Source organism: Arachis ipaensis, chromosome B06, assembly GCF_000816755.2.
Source record: "Arachis ipaensis cultivar K30076 chromosome B06, Araip1.1, whole genome shotgun sequence".
Taxonomy (NCBI): Eukaryota; Viridiplantae; Streptophyta; class Magnoliopsida; order Fabales; family Fabaceae; genus Arachis; species Arachis ipaensis.
Genome location: NC_029790.2, coordinates 5,342,017 through 5,359,428, shown reverse-complemented (window position 1 = coordinate 5,359,428; position 17,412 = coordinate 5,342,017). Strand labels below are relative to the sequence as shown.

The following is a 17,412-nucleotide window of genomic DNA, read 5'->3' as shown; positions in this document are numbered from 1 at the left end:
GGAGTATCTTTTGCAGGTATTCCCGCCGCGGTGTTTGACCATTGGCCGGCGTGAAGCTCTTCCTCTCAGTTGACGACTCACCCGGAAGTGCTTAAGCTCGGCCTACCCAGTGTTCAGACGAATCACTTGGCGCCCACCGTGGGGCCGGAGTACATCTAACCCCACTGTTTCCTTCGTTTAGTCTTTTACCTTATCTTGCAGGATCCCCGATTCTCGGACATGGCTGACAAGGAAAATCCACAACTCTCACAGGACGACCTCCTGGCTCAAATCGCTGAGCTTCAGGCGGAGGTACGGAGGATAGCCGAGCTCTCAACACAAAACAATGGAGAGAACTCCAAAGGCTCGGCTCAAAGTGCGGCGGACCCTTTAAACATCGTCCCGCCAAAGGAAAAGCTCCCCCTCGACAACCCTTTCTCCGAGGAGATCACGAATTACCAGATGCCAAAAAACTTTACGCTGCCCACCGCGCTGGAGCCGTACAAGGGGTTCGACGACCCCCGAGCCCATGTGAAGAAGTTCCAATCGATGATGTTCTTCAACGGCCCGAACAATGAGCCCGTCCTCTGTCGAGCATTTCCCACTTACCTAGATGGTGCTGCGTTACTCTGGTTTTCTAAACTTTCTGTAGGTTCGATTTCCTCCTTTGAAGACCTCGCCAGATCATTCATTGATTACTTCGCTGCATCAAGAATCTATGTACATGGCTCGGACTATCTCGGCACCATCAAACAAGGTCAGCACGAGAGTCTGAAAGACTACATGACCAGATTCGCTGACGCCACTATGGAGATCCAAGACTTGGACCCGGCCGTTCACCTGCACGCTCTCAAGGCCGGCCTCAGGCCTGGCAAATTTCGGGAGACCATTGCCATAACAAAACCAAAGATGCTAGAGGAATTCTGAGAAAGGGCGGCTGGGCAAATGGAGATTGAAGAACTCCAAGAAGCCCAGAAATCAGACAAACAACCACATCGGAGAGATGAGGAAAGGACTTTCAGATCACCAGGCAACAGTGACACCAAGAAACCTCCCAAGCCCGCGTCAAAGTACAACACATACACCAGATTCAACACCAGAAGAGAGAACATCATCAGAGAAATCCTCAACGCCAAAATCATAAAGCCACCAGCCCGAGCAGGGAACTACCAGGATCAACGATTCGTGGACAAGACAAAGCATTGTGCCTTCCACCGGAAGTTTGGTCATACTACAGATGACTGCATCGTTGCAAAGGACCTCCTGGAAAGACTAGCACGCCAAGGGCTCCTGGACAAATACATCGAGACCCGGAAGGGCAGAAGAGGAAACTCGGACAGGATAGAGCATAAGCAAGCAACGGCCGACGACAAAAAAGAGAGGACGACTCCTGATCCGCCAAGAGGAGTCATCAACCACATATCGGGAGGATTCGCAGGCGGAGGAGGAACAAGCTCGGCCAGGAAGCGAAGCTATAGAGCGATGCTGGAAATCGAAGGAACCATACAACCAAGGAAGGACAAAGAACCAGACGTCACAATATCCTTCAACCAAACAGACTTCAAATCGGCAAGCCCTAACCTCGACGACCCCGTGGTAATTTCCATCCAGGTCGGAGAGCTATTGGTAAGAAAAACATTGTTAGATCCAGGTAGTAGTGCTGACGTTTTATTTTACTCTACTTTTACAAAAATGAAATTATCAGAGAAATTGATACAACCCTCCTCTGGAGAGCTAATTGGGTTCTCCGGAGAGAGAGTCCCCATCATGGGGCACATATGGCTAAAGACCACAATGGGAGAGATCCCTATATCAAAATCAATTGATATTCAATATCTAATAGTAAACTGTTACAGCCCTTACAATATTATACTTGGGAGACCCGCACTGAACATATTCAGGGCAGTGGTGTCCACATTACACCTGTGTGTCAAGTTTCCAGTGCAGGAAAACAAGATCGCTACGGTGTACGCCGACCATCAAGAAGCTCGGCAGTGTCACAACGCTGGTCTAAAACCAGTCCAAACAGAACAGGAAGCTCGGCCCCAGGTTCAAGCAATCCACACGACGGCCAACTCAGCAACACTAGCCGATCTAAACCCAAGGGAAGACCTCGGCCAATGGACAATCTTCAACAAATAACACTAACAGCAGACGACAAACAAAGCACATATGTCGGAGAGGCATTAGAAGGAGCAGACCGAGCAAGACTCATTCACATACTGCGTCAGAACGCCGACCTTTTTGCATGGACACCAGATGACATGCCCGGAATCAACCCAGAAGTCATCTGCCACAAGCTAGCAATCGACAAAACAATCTGACCAGTTGCACAGAAGAAAAGGAACCTCGGAGAAGAGAAAAAACAAGCAGCACTCGAAGAAACCCAGAAGCTCCTCAATGCAGGTTTCATCAGAGAGATTCGCTTCACCACATGGTTGTCCAACGTGGTAATGGTAAGGAAGAACTCAGGTAAATGGCGCATGTGTGTCGACTTTACAAACTTAAATAAAGCTTGCCCTAAAGATGCATATACACTGCCTTGCATTGATAAATTAGTTGATAACGCCTCTGGTTATAAAGCTTTGAGTGTTATGGATGCATACTCTGGCTATAACCAGATTCTAATGCACCCAGAAGACCAAAGCAAAATAGCTTTTATAACAGAACACGGGAATTTTTGTTACAAGGTAATGCCCTTTGGCCTAAAGAATGCAGGTGCGACATATCAAAGGCTAATGGACAAGGTGTTCCAACAACAGATAGGCCGCAATATGGAGGTCTACGTAGATGACATGGTAGCAAAAACACCTATGCAGGGGTCACACTGTGACGACCTAGTAGAAATCTTCAGACAACTCCGAGCATATAACATGAGACTCAATCCAGACAAATGTGCGTTCGGAGTACAAGGAGGGAAGTTCCTGGGATTCATGTTAACATCTCGAGGCATCGAGGCCAACCCAAAAAAGTGCAGGGCCGTGCTGAACATGACAAGCCCAAAAACGGTAAAGGAAGTCCAGCAACTTGCAGGACGAATAGCTGCCCTGTCACGTTTCCTACCTGCAGTGGCAAACCGATCTTATCACTTTTTTCGGACATTCTCTAAAGGCAGGAAGTTCAACTGGACAGACGAATGCGAAAATGCTTTTACCGAACTCAAACAACACTTAACATCACCACCAATCCTCCAAAGACCAGAGACAGGTAACCCACTGTATTTATACCTATCAGTATCTAACCATGCTATAAGCTCGGTTTTAGTAACAGAAACAGGAAGAAAGCAAAGCCCAGTATACTTCATCAGTAGGGTGCTACAACCAACAGAAACCAGGTACCCGAAGATAGAACAACTGGCGCTAGCATTAATCACCACAGCAAGAAGACTGCGGCACTATTTCCAAAGCCACACAATCATAGTACGAACGGACCAACCGCTAAGGCAGATATTAACCAGACCCGAGCTCGCCAGCAGATTGATAAAGTGGTCGATCGAGCTCTCCGAGTTCGACATCCAGTACGAATCAAGGAAAACACTGAAGTCACAGGTGCTACCCGACTTTATATCGGAGATGACTAATGACACACGTAATACAGAGGTCAGTTGGAGCATACATGTGGATGGAGCGTCAAACAAAGAAGGCAGTGGGGCAGGGATACTACTAAAAGAAGGAGACAAGGTGGTGACCGAGCAGTCCCTACAGTTCCGCTTCAACGCAAGCAATAATCAGGCAGAATATGAGGCCCTACTTGCTGGGCTAAAGCTCGCCCTACAACTACAAATACCCCGAATAACAGCCTACTGCGACTCTTCCTTGGTGGTACATCAAATAAAGGGCGATATAAATAACATATTTTATAAAGCTAAAACAGTCATTGCCAAACCGAGCTGCTCGGAGGCCAAAATACAACTACTCAAACAAATCTTAAAGCGCCTCCATTCACAAACAGAAGTACTACATTAGGACATCTACTCTCATTCCTAACAAGCTCACTCAAACAGAGAATCGCTTTCACCATCTTCAATACGATTGTTTCCAACACATAACAATGAACATATCCAAGCTATCAGTTTTTATAAAACAAGTCATAATCAAGCCGAGCTATATGCTCGGCAAACAAAAGTATCGCAACCGAGCTATATACTCGGTACCCAAAACATTATCGCCAAATATTCGGAAACAAAACCCAAGATAAACAGCCACAAGTTTCAAGCAGGCTACAAATATACAAAATAAACAAATACTAAAGGCCTAGTCTGCCTTATCACCTATGCTAGATCCCTCACTCTCAGCAGCACCTTCATCTTCAACAAGTTCACCATTAACAACCACCTTCATGACATCAAGCTTCGAAGGATCAGCTTCCGGGTACACCACCTTGACCTGGGAGACAGCACGGTCAAACCCTTGGGCAAAGGCCTCATAAACTCCACCTTCTAATTCCTTGATCCGAGCAGAGAGTTGCACAACCTCGAACTCCACAACCTTCAATTTTTCAGAAGACTCTTTCTCTTTCTTCTCCATGGAAGCAGAGAGCTCAGCAATCCTTTGATCCTTCTCATGAATAATCCCAGACAATTCTTCCACTCGTGAAGCCTCTTTTTCCTCCCGTTCCAAGGCGAGCTCCTGAGACCGACCAATGGCGACGATCCGAGCACCAATAACCTAGAAGAAAAATAACTTAGTAAACAAACAACATTATAAAGGAACATTCAGCAAGCGCAAATACTTAAGTCATACCTGGAGAAAACGACTAACACCAGCTCGGCCCACCTCATCAATCATTTTCATATCATCAGGAAAACAGCAAAGCTCGTCAGCCATAACGCCAAAAGGATAGAGCTTCGCCCATAAAGATCTGCCATGCTCGTTCTCATCATATCCGTGAAGCCTTTTCTGCGATTCATAAGCAGATTCAACCGCTTGAAGTATCAGCAACGACTCCCCCTTACCATCCAGCACCTCGGCAAGGCTACCTCTAGCCTGACCCCTCTTTCGTTTAGGCTTCGGCCAGGACCATATTGGGCTACTATAGCGGCTGGCCCCTTCCCCACATTAGACGACACTTCCTTCTCACCTTTTTTCCGTTGGCTGAAGTACGACTTCAACCCCGCAATAGTGATTGCAGGAGCTTTCTCAGCTGTAAAATAACATGCAAACAAGTCATAAGAGACAAGGAAAATCAGAAACACAATACAAACATAACAAAGTGCAGTTACCTATATGATCATACACAGCTTGCCTATCGAAATCCCATTTCAACATCTCGGCAACTGACAACAAACCCTTCGGACCCAGAGACTTAAACAAAAAATCCATGACAATATCATCATCAAGTAACCTATCGTCTACATCCAGGGCCTGGTAAGGTTTGGAGCACCAAAACAAGGGAAACTTTTCAACCAAATGCTCGTTCAGATAGAAGGGAAAATCCTCGGGAACACTCCTAACCTTAACAAACATTGATTTGAAATCCTTAAATGAAGACTTATACAAACCGAACACCGCCCGACGAGGATAGCTACTAAGATTTACCCACAAACCTCTATTCACTCTCTTTGCTTGAAATAAGGAGAAAAACAACCTAAGAGACGGCGGACACTCTAAAAGCTCCATCAAAACCTCAAAAGCTCGAATGAAACCCCAGGAGTTGGGATGTAATTGGGTTGAGGCACAGTTCAACCAGTACAAAACACCACACTCAAATTCGGTAAAAGGAAGTCTTACCCCCAGCTCTGTGAAAAGGCAACTGTACATATAAAAATAGGACCAGTCGTCTAACCGGTCACAAACACGATCCTCCTCCCCACAAGGCAGCAACTCAATCCTAATATCACTACCCGGCCTAACCCAGACACCCGACCCTAATAGCTTCACAGACTCTTCATCATCAAACTGGGATTTGCGTTCTCTCACCCTAACATCAACCCAATCGTATGAAGCACCCACATTACAGTTCTCCATCGAAGACAAAGAAAGAAAAAAGCAAGTAGATGAAGACGAAAGAAGAATTGACACTGACCTTGCTTGCTCATTTCTCAGACAAGAAGAAGAAAATAACCTCTATCCCAGATTACAGCAGTTGGAAAGAAAAAGAAAACGCAAAGTAACATAAAACCCACAAAAGAAACGGTTACTATGCCCTATGCATTTACTTCAGATTGGCAAAAAAAGAGGGAAGCATTGAAACCACCACACAAACCAATGGACAAGGGTACCTAGAGAAGCGGAGCGGTTTTTCACATCAATCATTTCACACTGGCGCGAAGTACGAAGCCACTCACACCGCTCTGATTTCCCAGACAAAACCAAGCCGAGCTTGGGGGCTACAAAGACCATACGCAACCAACAAAAACTCGGCAACCGAGGATTACAATATTCTTGGTCCGAAAGCTCGCCTTAGTCTTGTCCAAACCGAGGCAAGCTTGGGGGCTATGATACGTCTCCCACATCCTCGGTCGCCCGGAATACTCGGCACGCAAATATCTGAGGCTGACGTCACATCAAACAAACTCGAAACAAGAGTAGATAAGCTCGGCCTCACCTGCTCAAATAAAAAGACACGTGCATCATAAAGCTCGGCCCCATATCAGCCGTCCGAAAAGCTCGGCACGTGATCAGGACCAAAACAGCATCACTCAACTGAAAATAAGAAACGTGCTCAACTAGTTTATAGCACCAAAACAGAATATCATAACCAACCTACAAACTAGGACTTATCCACATGAAAACGGTAAAACAATCCCTATAAAACCAAACTAATAGTCTCGACTAAGATCAGGTTCTATCACTCTTATTCTCTCACCCTTTTCTCTTAACTCACTCACCGTGAATCACTACTGACTTGAGCGTCGGAGTATCTTGTGCAGGTATTCCCGCCGCGGTGTTTGACTTCCGGCCGACGTCAAGCTCTTCCTCCTCGGTGTCAACTCACTCGGAAGCGCTTAAGCTCGGCCTCCCTAGTGTTCGGACGAACCATCTGTCATTTTAAAATTTCGATAATAAAATGATTAGAAAAATATTTGCTGATCGAATTATACACTTTTAGATGACAACATTGGCCTCCCTAGGCCTCCTGCATTCCTAGACCCATCTTCAACCCCAAAAATTATTCTAGAAAATGGAGCAAACTATGCTTCTGGAGTTCTGGTGGTGGTGGCATTTTGAATGAAACTGGGCAGTATTTTGTGAGTTCCACTGTTAAGTTGCATTCTTATTGCTATAGTGTTTGTTTTGTTATATATTTTAGCCATTTAGAATGCACATTTATAAGATAATTGTGCATGTTTGCAGATCCAGAGGTTTTCTCTGTACAAACAAATTGAGCTGTTTACAGGAAGCTCGATATGTTGTTGCATTAGGGAGCAACGATTTTATCAACAATTACTTGATGCATGTTTACAGTGATTCATGGACTTATTGGACTACTTGATAGGAACACTTAGACACCAACTCAGGGTTTATTTTTTTCATTAATTTAGTTTAATTATTACTCTAACACAGAAAACAATTTCTTCTTTCTGAAATTCTGTCAGCTAATGACAAAATTCTCGTGAAAAAAAAATCATGCGTGCTATTTTATGAGGTACAAATAAATATAAAGAGTGTAGTTAATATATGTTTTAATGATACATGATAAGATTATGTGCTATTTCTCCATCGGCGATCCACAGCTCCTCCGTTTATGCCCGCCTCCTTCATCCCGGGTCTTCTCCCTCTGTCACACTCCTTCACCGTCTCTGATAAATTTGCTTGCACAACTATATATGATTGGAATTTTTTTGTAATATGAATATAATTTGGATACGCCAAATCCTAACTTTGTATGTGTTTATGTTATTTAATTAATTGTAGATGTGTTTGTGTATCTGTATAATTTACGTATAAAGTTTGTGAGATCAAATAGTGAGTTTGAGTATTTGTTTTAAGGGGGACGCTTCAATAAAGACGTCTAAAACGTCTTTTTTTAAAGATGTTTTTCAATAATTAAAATTTAACACATATAATCGGTTAAATCTAATTATTTAAATTTTATTTTTTAAAAATACAAAATTAATGATTATTAATTGTCTTTTTTTATTCTAATTCATATTTTGCCATTTATTACGCAAATCCTAATTTCTCTTTTAAGAAAAAAACGTCCAAACTCCAAAAAATACATCAAAACATAAGATAAAGAATCATCCAAATCCTAAGAAAAAAACATACAAAATATAGGAAAAAGAATCATCCAAAACTAATAAAAAGAATCATCCGAAATTTAGGAAAAAGAAACATAAAAAACTAGTTAAAAGAATCATTCAAAACCAAATAGGAGAGGAGAAGAAGAAGAGCCATAGAGTGACCGGCGACGACATCTTGGACGGTGTTGCGTGGATGGTGGGAGACTCGTGGTGGCGCGTTGCGAGGAGGAAGCCACGAAGGTCACGCATCGCGAGTGGAGGAGTCGCCATGGATCGGAGTAGTTGATCGCGCGTCGCGAATAGGGGACCGGCGGTGGCTGCGTTGCAACGGATGGGGCTATGGCGGTGCAGATGCGTCGGAACGGTGGGCGACAGCGTCGACCAAAGAAGGACAGCGATGGGACGCGTGGAAGAGGCCGCGCAGCGCGACGAAAGACGCAACGGTAGTCGATAGGCGGCGGAATAAAAAATGTGTGGAGACGGCAGGCTTGTGGAGGGAGATTTTTTACTGTTTCTAAATAAATAGAAAGAAATTAAGTTTTTTATGGATTGTTTTTATTGTGTATTATAAATGTGATTAGGATAAATGTAGAAAAAATCTTTTTCGAATTTTAAATTTTAATTTTTAAATTTTTATTTATTTATAAAATTTAAATTATAATAGAGTTGATTTATGTTGGCTTATAGAGGAGTTGTTTTTTTATACTTTTCCTTATACAATTAAAAGATACTTGAAGTTTGGATACTTTACCTCAAAACAGAAAAATTCAAAGGAACACTAAAGTGATGCAGAGAAGAGAAAGAGATTGAGAATTAAGAGACACAGTGTGGTGTGAGGTTATTAGAAGAATGAAATATAGAGTCCATGTCAGGACAAAAATAATGAATGATGGGAATCTTTCAAATAAACCACACTTAAAAAGAAATATAACAGTGAAAAATAGAAAAGAAAATTGTAAAAAGTGAAAGTAGATTTCTTTCCAAAGAATAAGACTTGTGAATTAACTCAATGAGAAGCTACATGGAGGCATTGAATTTCTCAAAAGAGTTTACTAGAAGTATCAAGAATAGAAGTTGGGACAGTGTTGGTTCCTTCAAAAACAAAGAGATTCCTAACTTTCCAACAGTTCCAACATAGAATAGCAAGCAGTTGTTAGTTCCGATTGTCACTACCCATTGAATGAATCTGCTCCGTCGTGGTGTTCCACCAAGACCAAAATTCAGTAATTGGATGGGTAGAGAGGCATAAACTCAGAGAACTATTGGACCAAGCATCTCTTATAGCTGGACATTGCATAAGACAGTTAGGGATTGTTTTGTCCTCTTCTTGACAACATGGACACAGTGTCAGTGTTGCAAAAAATCTCCGGTGAATCTAGGCTAGAACCAGAAGCCGACCATCAAGGCACTTCCAAATAAACAGTTTGATTTTGTGAGGGAGCTTCATCTTCCAAAGGTTTCCAGGGGGCTTTTTGCTGCATATGGGTTGGACAGAGTTCAAGCGAAGGGTGTAAGAATAGGTACATCATTCTATAGCCTAATATGGTATCATACTTCTTTTATTTGTTCAGTTCCCATTGGAGTGTGTCATCTCCACCTTAAATTTTCAAAGATAGAATTCTAGTTGAAATATCACTTGAAAAGATCTCTGTAATTAACGGCTGATTCTAAATTCTTTCTTCAATAATCAGGTCTTTTACTCTGGGAGCAACAATGGCCGAGTGTTGAACATTTATTGGCATAGTGAATGGATTTGGGAGAAGCAGTTATGGGTCATCAAACGTACGAATGTTTATATCGTTACCTATTCTCCAGGTAAGTCCTTTCTCCACCACATTTCTACCTTGCAAAACACTTCTCCATCTCCAAGAAGGGAGTGGTCCAGGTTCTGCATTTATAATATTTCTGTTTCTGAAATATTTACTTTCGTAAATTCTGGCCAATAGAGAATTAGAATGTGTTGCTATTCTCCAATACTGTTTGCCTAACAGAGCAATATTTTGAGCCTTAAGGTCTTTAAAACCAAGACCTCCTTCCTTTCTTGGGCGGGTCATAGCGTCCCAGCTGATCCAGGCTAGTCGCCTTTCATTTCCTTTTTGACCCCACTAGAACTAAGTCAGTAAGGAGTGAATATCAGAGATTAGACTGTCTGGTAATTTGAAGCAGGAGAGAGTGTAAATCGGGATGGCCTCTTCAATTGCCTTTAATAAAACTAATCTTCCCCCAACAGAAAATAGGTTACGCTTTTAACCTTGAATTCTTTTCTGTACCTTCTCCTTAATCATGTTAAAAGTGGCTCTCTTTGATCTATTAACAACATATGGTAGCTCAAGATATTTATCTTGAGCTCTTATGTGTGAAATGTTTAAGGAGGAAGCCAGACGAGCACGAGAGTCAAGAGGAGTGTTATGACTGAAAAAAACTGCAGACTTGCCAAGATTAACTTTCTGACCGCTAAAGCACTCGTACGTAGTTAATAAATCAAGAATATTTCCACAAACAGTTGAATTAGCCTTACAAAAAAGAATAGAGTCATCTGCAAATAGAAGATGATTGACCTTAGGACAACGCCTGTTAATCTGAATGCCCTCAACGAGACTGTTTTATTCTGCTTTGTGTAGCAAGAAAGAGAGACCTTCTGCAAAAAATAAGAAAAGATAGGGAGAAAGAGGATCTCCTTGGCAGAGACCTCTTTGTGGTTTGAAAAAACCATAGGGTTGTCCTTCCACAATCACAGAATAAGAAACAGTTGTCACTAGTTCACGAATCCAAATAATCCAAAGGGATCAAATCCTATTTTCTCCAACATAAAACACAAAAAGTTCCACTCTACTCTGTTGTAGGCCTTACTCATATCCAATTTGAGGGCCATCTCATGTTCCAGACCTTGTTTTTTATTCTTGAGGTAATGCATACATTCAAGTGCCACTGCCACTGCCGCTATATCATTGTGACAAGAGGAGGAAAAAATATCTCTAAAATAAGATTCTGCCACTGCCGCTATATGCCTATATCAGCATTTGAAGAAAGTAATTCGCCATAATTTCCGATCAAGTGCCAGATTTTATTCTGACGAGTGTGGTTACAAAATTTCTGGTGAAAGTAACTAGTATTTTGATCTTTCACCTAAAGCCATCTGACCCTAGACTTTTCATTCCAATATAATTCTTCATTATGGAGAGCCTTTTCTAGTTTGCTTTCTAAATTTGAGATGATATTACCTCCATGGACCTCTTGATAATGAGAGATTCGTCGTGTCGGTCTAGAATTTCTCTTATAGAAATAAGAACTTCGTTGTAAGCATAGCTCCAAACTAACAAATAATTCTCACATAAAACATTTGAGTTGTCACAAGTACAAACCCCAATGAAAAATTAACTGAAGTATTGAAACATCGGGTCGTCTCACAAGGAATTGCAATGAAGTGGTCAATTATTGGCTATGAAAATGCAAGGGGGGTTTGATTTGATAAGAGAACAAGAAAATAAATGGCAAAAAAAGTAAAGAAAACAATTAAAGAAAGCAAGTAATAAAGAGAGACATTCATGGCAAAGATTGAGAATATAGGCTTTCTATCCTAGTCACTAATGACAATAATTAACAAGAATTTATCTTATTTCGTCATCTCCAACAATGGAAGAAGGTAAGAAATGGAAAGAAGAGAAGAAAAGAAGTGTGTGAAGCAAGGCAGTCCACGCGTACGCGTGCGCGTGGTGAGGTGAAAGAGGATCGACACGTACGCGTGGGGTGATGCGTACGCGTGAGTGGAGGCATAAATCTGGCACACTTCACGCACAACTCTCGGATTTTTGGCTGTGAGGTGAAAATTTGGGATCCACGCGTACGCGTGGGCGAGGCGTATGCGTGGATGGTTGAAAAACTTGGTGTCACGCGTACGCGTGGGTCATGCGTACACGTAGATGGTGCTCTGTTTTTCAAAATTTTTTCATATTTTTGCACCAAACCAAGCATTCCAAGCCTCCGAACAACTACCAAAACATCATAAAACCTTATTTGACCTACTAGACTCCCAAATAGACTCAACTAACTAAACAAAACATGAAATTAAACTAATTTTACCAATATATACAAAAGAGAAAAAGGGAAAGATGTTACCATGGTGGGGTGTCTCCCACCTAACACTTTTGTTTATTGTCCTTAAGTTGGACTTATGGGAAGCTCTCATCAAGGTGGCTTGTGCTTGAATCCATCCTTGAACATCCACTAATGCTTGGACTTCCAATAAGCTCCATCATTCAAAGTTGATATCTCCAAGCCTTGATGGAGTTCTTCACAAACCATGAGTTCCCAAAGTTGCTCCACACCTTGTAATCCGGGATCCCACACTTTGTTCTTGCACCCCTCTTCAAGTTGATCATGGCGATATCCTCCGGGTGGTAAGCAGGATGAATTCTCATGAGGGCACCAAACTATCCTCCTAGACCCATCCAATTGAGCACTACACCAATCCATGCTCCTAGTCTTTGAAGCCTCAACCATAATAAGCCTAGATTTATAGCTCCAACCACTAAACATCCTTCTTTTACGCTTAATTCCACAAAGCGCCCTAAGTTGGCCATCCGTCTCAAGCAAACCAAATTCAAGTGGGATAATAAAGCTAAGAGTTAGAAATTTTACCCACTCAAATGAAGAATTAGATGACAACTTAGGTAGAAGAGTTTCCAACGGTCTTGATAAAGCGCGTTCCACTCCCGTCCATCCTCTTCTAGAGGCTTCCACCACTCGGCAAGGTTCTTCGAGCTCTTCCTCTTGCCAAGCTTCCTTAAGTTTGCATTCTTCTTCACCAATGTCCTCTAGCTCTTCCCCATTACTCAAGTCATAAATAGGAGGTTTAGTAAAATCGACCTCCTCATCAATTCCAAGTCCACTGGGGAAGGGTTCATCAAGCTCAAAAGGATCATATGTTGATGCAGAATCATCATATATAAGGGGGCTAGTTGCTTGTACCACTTCTTCCAATCTTTCTTCTTGGTAGCTTTCTTCCAATTCCTTTTCTTCTTTATTGCTCACCAAGTGGGTGGGAAGTGGGTATCTTCTTCTTTAATCCCTATGTCAAGCTCAATGGGAGAGGATTCGATTGTAAGTAGAAACTCATTAATGATTGAATCCATCCCTTGATAAACCATTTCAAAGTCTTCAACCATGATATGCTTCAGAGGTTGCACACTCTCTTCCTCAACACCAATTTCATACTTCATGGCAGAAGGCTCTCCAACTTATGATTCTTCCATGTACTCAACATATCCTAAATCTCCAACCACTACTTCTTCTTGTTCAATAATCTCTACCTCCTCCTCTTGTTGGACTTCTTGCTTTAACTCCTCTTCTTTTTCTTGAAGCTTCAAGTCCATTCTCTCACTAAGCTCCTTGAGTGCTTCTCCACATTCAACAATGGGAGTGCCTTGATCGCATAGACTTAGGCGGGATGAGACCATGTTGCTAACGACTTCCATCATAATAGCAACCTTGGCTTCTATCTCCTCAAGCTCTTCATCTTGCTTCAGACACCTAGCTAAAAGTTCTTGTTGCTCTCGCATTAGATCGTCTGATGAATGTGGTGGTGGAAGAGAGGGTTCATTGTTTGAGGGAAAGGTATTGTAGTTGGAAGGTGGTTCATATTGGTGAAAGTCTTGAGGTGGTGTTTATGAAAATTGTGGTCCTTGGGAGTATCAGTGTTGGAATGGTGGTGGCTCTAAATATGGTTCATATGGTGGTTGGTACGGTAGATCTGGGTTAGGGTCATATGGGGGTGAATGGTGGTATGGGGCTTGTGAATATGGTTGTTGAGGACTATGTTGAGGGAAAGGGTCATATATATGTGTTGGTTGTGGTTGACAATCACAATAAGGGTCATCGCACACATTAGATTGGTATGCATCAAGAGTTGGATTGTACCCATAAGAAACCGGAGGAGGTTGTTGCCAAGAAGGTTGTCCATAAGCTTGGGGCTCCTCCCACCTTTGATCTCCAAATCCTTGATGCAAATCCTCATTAAAGCTTCTATTTCCTACAACATAGTTTGAATCACACTCATAGCCAAAGTGATGAGAATTCATGGTGACAAGAGAAAACAAAAACAAAAACTAACAAGAATTAAAGAAAGCAAAGTCCTACAACTAGCAACAACTAACAAAGAAGCAAAAGGCAAACATATTCACAATATATACAATAGCCAATAACATAGCACCATTGTAATTTTCCGGCAACGGTGCCATTTTGGTAATGAGAAATCGTCGTGTCGGTCTAGAATTTCTCTTATAGAAATAAGAACTTTGTTGTAATCATAGCTCCAAACCAACAAACAATTCTCACATAAAAAATTTGAGTTGTCACAAGTACAAACCCTAATGAAAAATTAACCGAAGTATTGAAATCTCGGGTCGTCTCACAAGGAATTACAATGAAGTGGTCAATTATTGGCTATGAAAATGCAAGGGGATTTGATTTGATAAGAGGACAAGAAAATAAATGGCAAGAAAAGTAAAGAAAACAATTAAAGAAAGCAAGTAATAAAGAGAGACATTCATAGCAAAGATTGAGAATATAGGCTTTCTATCCTAGTCACTAATGGTAATAATTAATAAGAATTTATCTCATTTTGTCATCTCCAATAATGGAAGAAGGTATGATGTTATCCTCACATTTAGAGAAAGTCAAATAAGACTAGCTAATCTCAATCCAAAAGTCCTAATCAACTTACTAATTGAATTAGCAAAAGATTAGCGTCAATGGAAACAATACTAGCTAACAACTCTAGATCACCAACATGAGTTGGGTATTCATGACTCAAGATTGCCTAATTCCTCTTTCCAAGCCAAGAATGCTCAAAATCTACTCTAACATCCTTCCAAGTATTTTGTCAAACACTTGGAAGGCATAAAAGGAAAGCATAATAAATTGCAAGGAAGAATAAAATCTACCAACTACCAATTGCAAGGAAATAATCATAGCAACTCCAATCAACAATGAAAGAACATCAAACATCAATTTGCATTAAAGGAGATCCAAATCCACATGAGCATTTATAAACATAAAAGAGGCATAAAAGGAGAATTAACACTACAACTAAGAGAATTAAGATGTAGGAACAAGAAATTGAAGGTAGAACAAGATGAAAACGAGAATTAAACCCTAGATCTAAGATGGAAATAAGCCTAAGAACCCTAATTCTAGAGATAATGGGGAGCTTCTCTCTCTAGAAACTAAACTACATGATGCCAATCCTACAACTAATTGCTCTCCCTTTGCCCAAGCTTGAATTCTGCATGAAATACCCTCAGAAACGAGTTGGATTTGGGCATGGGCAGCTCAGAAATCGCCCCCAGCGATTTCACTTTAAGTGAGTCACATGCCAAGTGTCACGCGTACGCGTGGCTGACGCGTGCGCGTCGCTGGCCAAAACTCCTACTCACGCGTACGCATGGATGACGCATGCGCGTGGCCCTCAATTCTCCAAATGCTCATTTCTTCATGAACTCTCCACTTTGCATGCTTTTCTATTCATTTCTTTCATCCATTACTTGCCTTATGATCCTGAAATCACTCAACAAACATATCAAGGCATCGAATGGAATTGAACTGAATTAAAATCACCAATTTAAGGGCCTAAAAAGCATATTTTTACACTTAAGCACAAATTAAGGGAGAATTACAAAACCATGCTATTTCATTAAATAAATGTGAGAAAAGGTGATAAAATTCCCTAAATTAAGCACAAGATAAACCACGAAATTGGGGTTTATCACCTCTGCTGCCCGATACTCCTCTAATTGAGATTGAAGAGAATCAATTTTCTCTTTAGAGTTCGTTCTATTAGACTGCTACCATAAGATAAGACTGTGTCGACACTTCTTCAATTTTTGAAATAAAATAAACATGGGGCTGCCTTCTATTCTCTCCTTCCATAACTTATTCACAATCTGTCTTACCTCATCATTAGAACACCATCGTTCTTGAAATTTAAATCACCGTTTAGTTCTCTCTATTCTCGGGCTTAAATCAGTGAGAAGAGTAGCATGATCAGAACCTGATTCAGAAAGCTGAAGAACAATAGTATTAGGAAATAGTTGCTACCACTCAGAACCAACCAGCACACGATCAAGCCGTTTCTGAATTAAATCTGGACCAGACCTCTGATTTGACCATGTAAATGGTCTGCCTACTATTCTAATATCCATTAGAGAGTTGTCATCAATAAACGAATTAAAGGCTTCGATAGAATCTGATGACTTCACTCCCCCACCCACCTTTTCATTCTGGTTAGAAATAGTATTAAAATCATCCATAATTATCACTCGTCCTTGAAATGATTGAATAATAGGTTGAAGAGCCTCATACTGTATCCGCCTACCTTGATCATGAGAGGTCAAATGAACTCCAATAATACCCCAAGAAATATTAGTGCCAACTTCCACCATTGAGGCCACAATGTAAAAGTTGTCATAATTAATAATCTGAACATTGCATCTTTCCTTCCATGACAAAGCAAGGTCACCAGCAACTCTCGATGAATCCGCAATGAACCAATCTTTGAAACCGCAAGATTTAAGCTTTGCTTCTACTTGTTGAGGTTGGTTTTTAGTTTCACAGAGAAAAACAACCTCGAGAGAGTGAGATTTACAAATTTCTTTTAAATTATGGATTGTCTAGAGTCTCTCCAAACCCCAACAATTTCAAACTAGTAGCTTCACTCTATTTTAAGACTCCAATTGCTTGCTTTTTTATTTAGTCGAAGTGAAACTATTATACACTAAATAGTTTTTATGTTAATTTGTCTCATTCACAATAGCTTATTTTTTTGGATGAATCATTCACAAGAACTTGTGAGCCTCCTTTTTTTTTGTTAAAAATTTGAGAGTTTTTTTAATTGTTCATGGTATTTTTTAAGTCTAAGAATTAATTTGTTGTAAATCCAAACTCTATTTAGAGATTTGTCATTGGTCAATAGATTACTATATAGTACATACGCAAAGTAAAATTTGAATTTCTAATATTTATTTAAACAGACTAATAAACTAATTACTAAACGAACCCAACTTAATTAATTGTGAGCCTTCTTACTTTGAAGGCATTAAACATTGGCCCATTTACAATGACTTTAAGCCCATTGTAAGCAAAGGGATTGCTTTAGAGAAAAAATGGAAATTCACGTCCAAATAAATAAATAAATAAATGGTGAATAATGAGATTTTACAAAAATAAAAAACAATGTTATATTAGTTACCAAT

At 40.8% G+C, this 17,412-nt stretch overlaps 1 protein-coding gene across 1 annotated transcript; it reads left to right on the top strand.

Annotated features, from left to right (window-relative positions):
- LOC107646299 lies at positions 925-2,121 on the top strand. Its single transcript, XM_016350491.1, has one exon. The coding sequence runs from the start codon at positions 925-927 to the stop codon at positions 2,119-2,121; it is 1,197 nt and encodes a 398-aa protein (XP_016205977.1).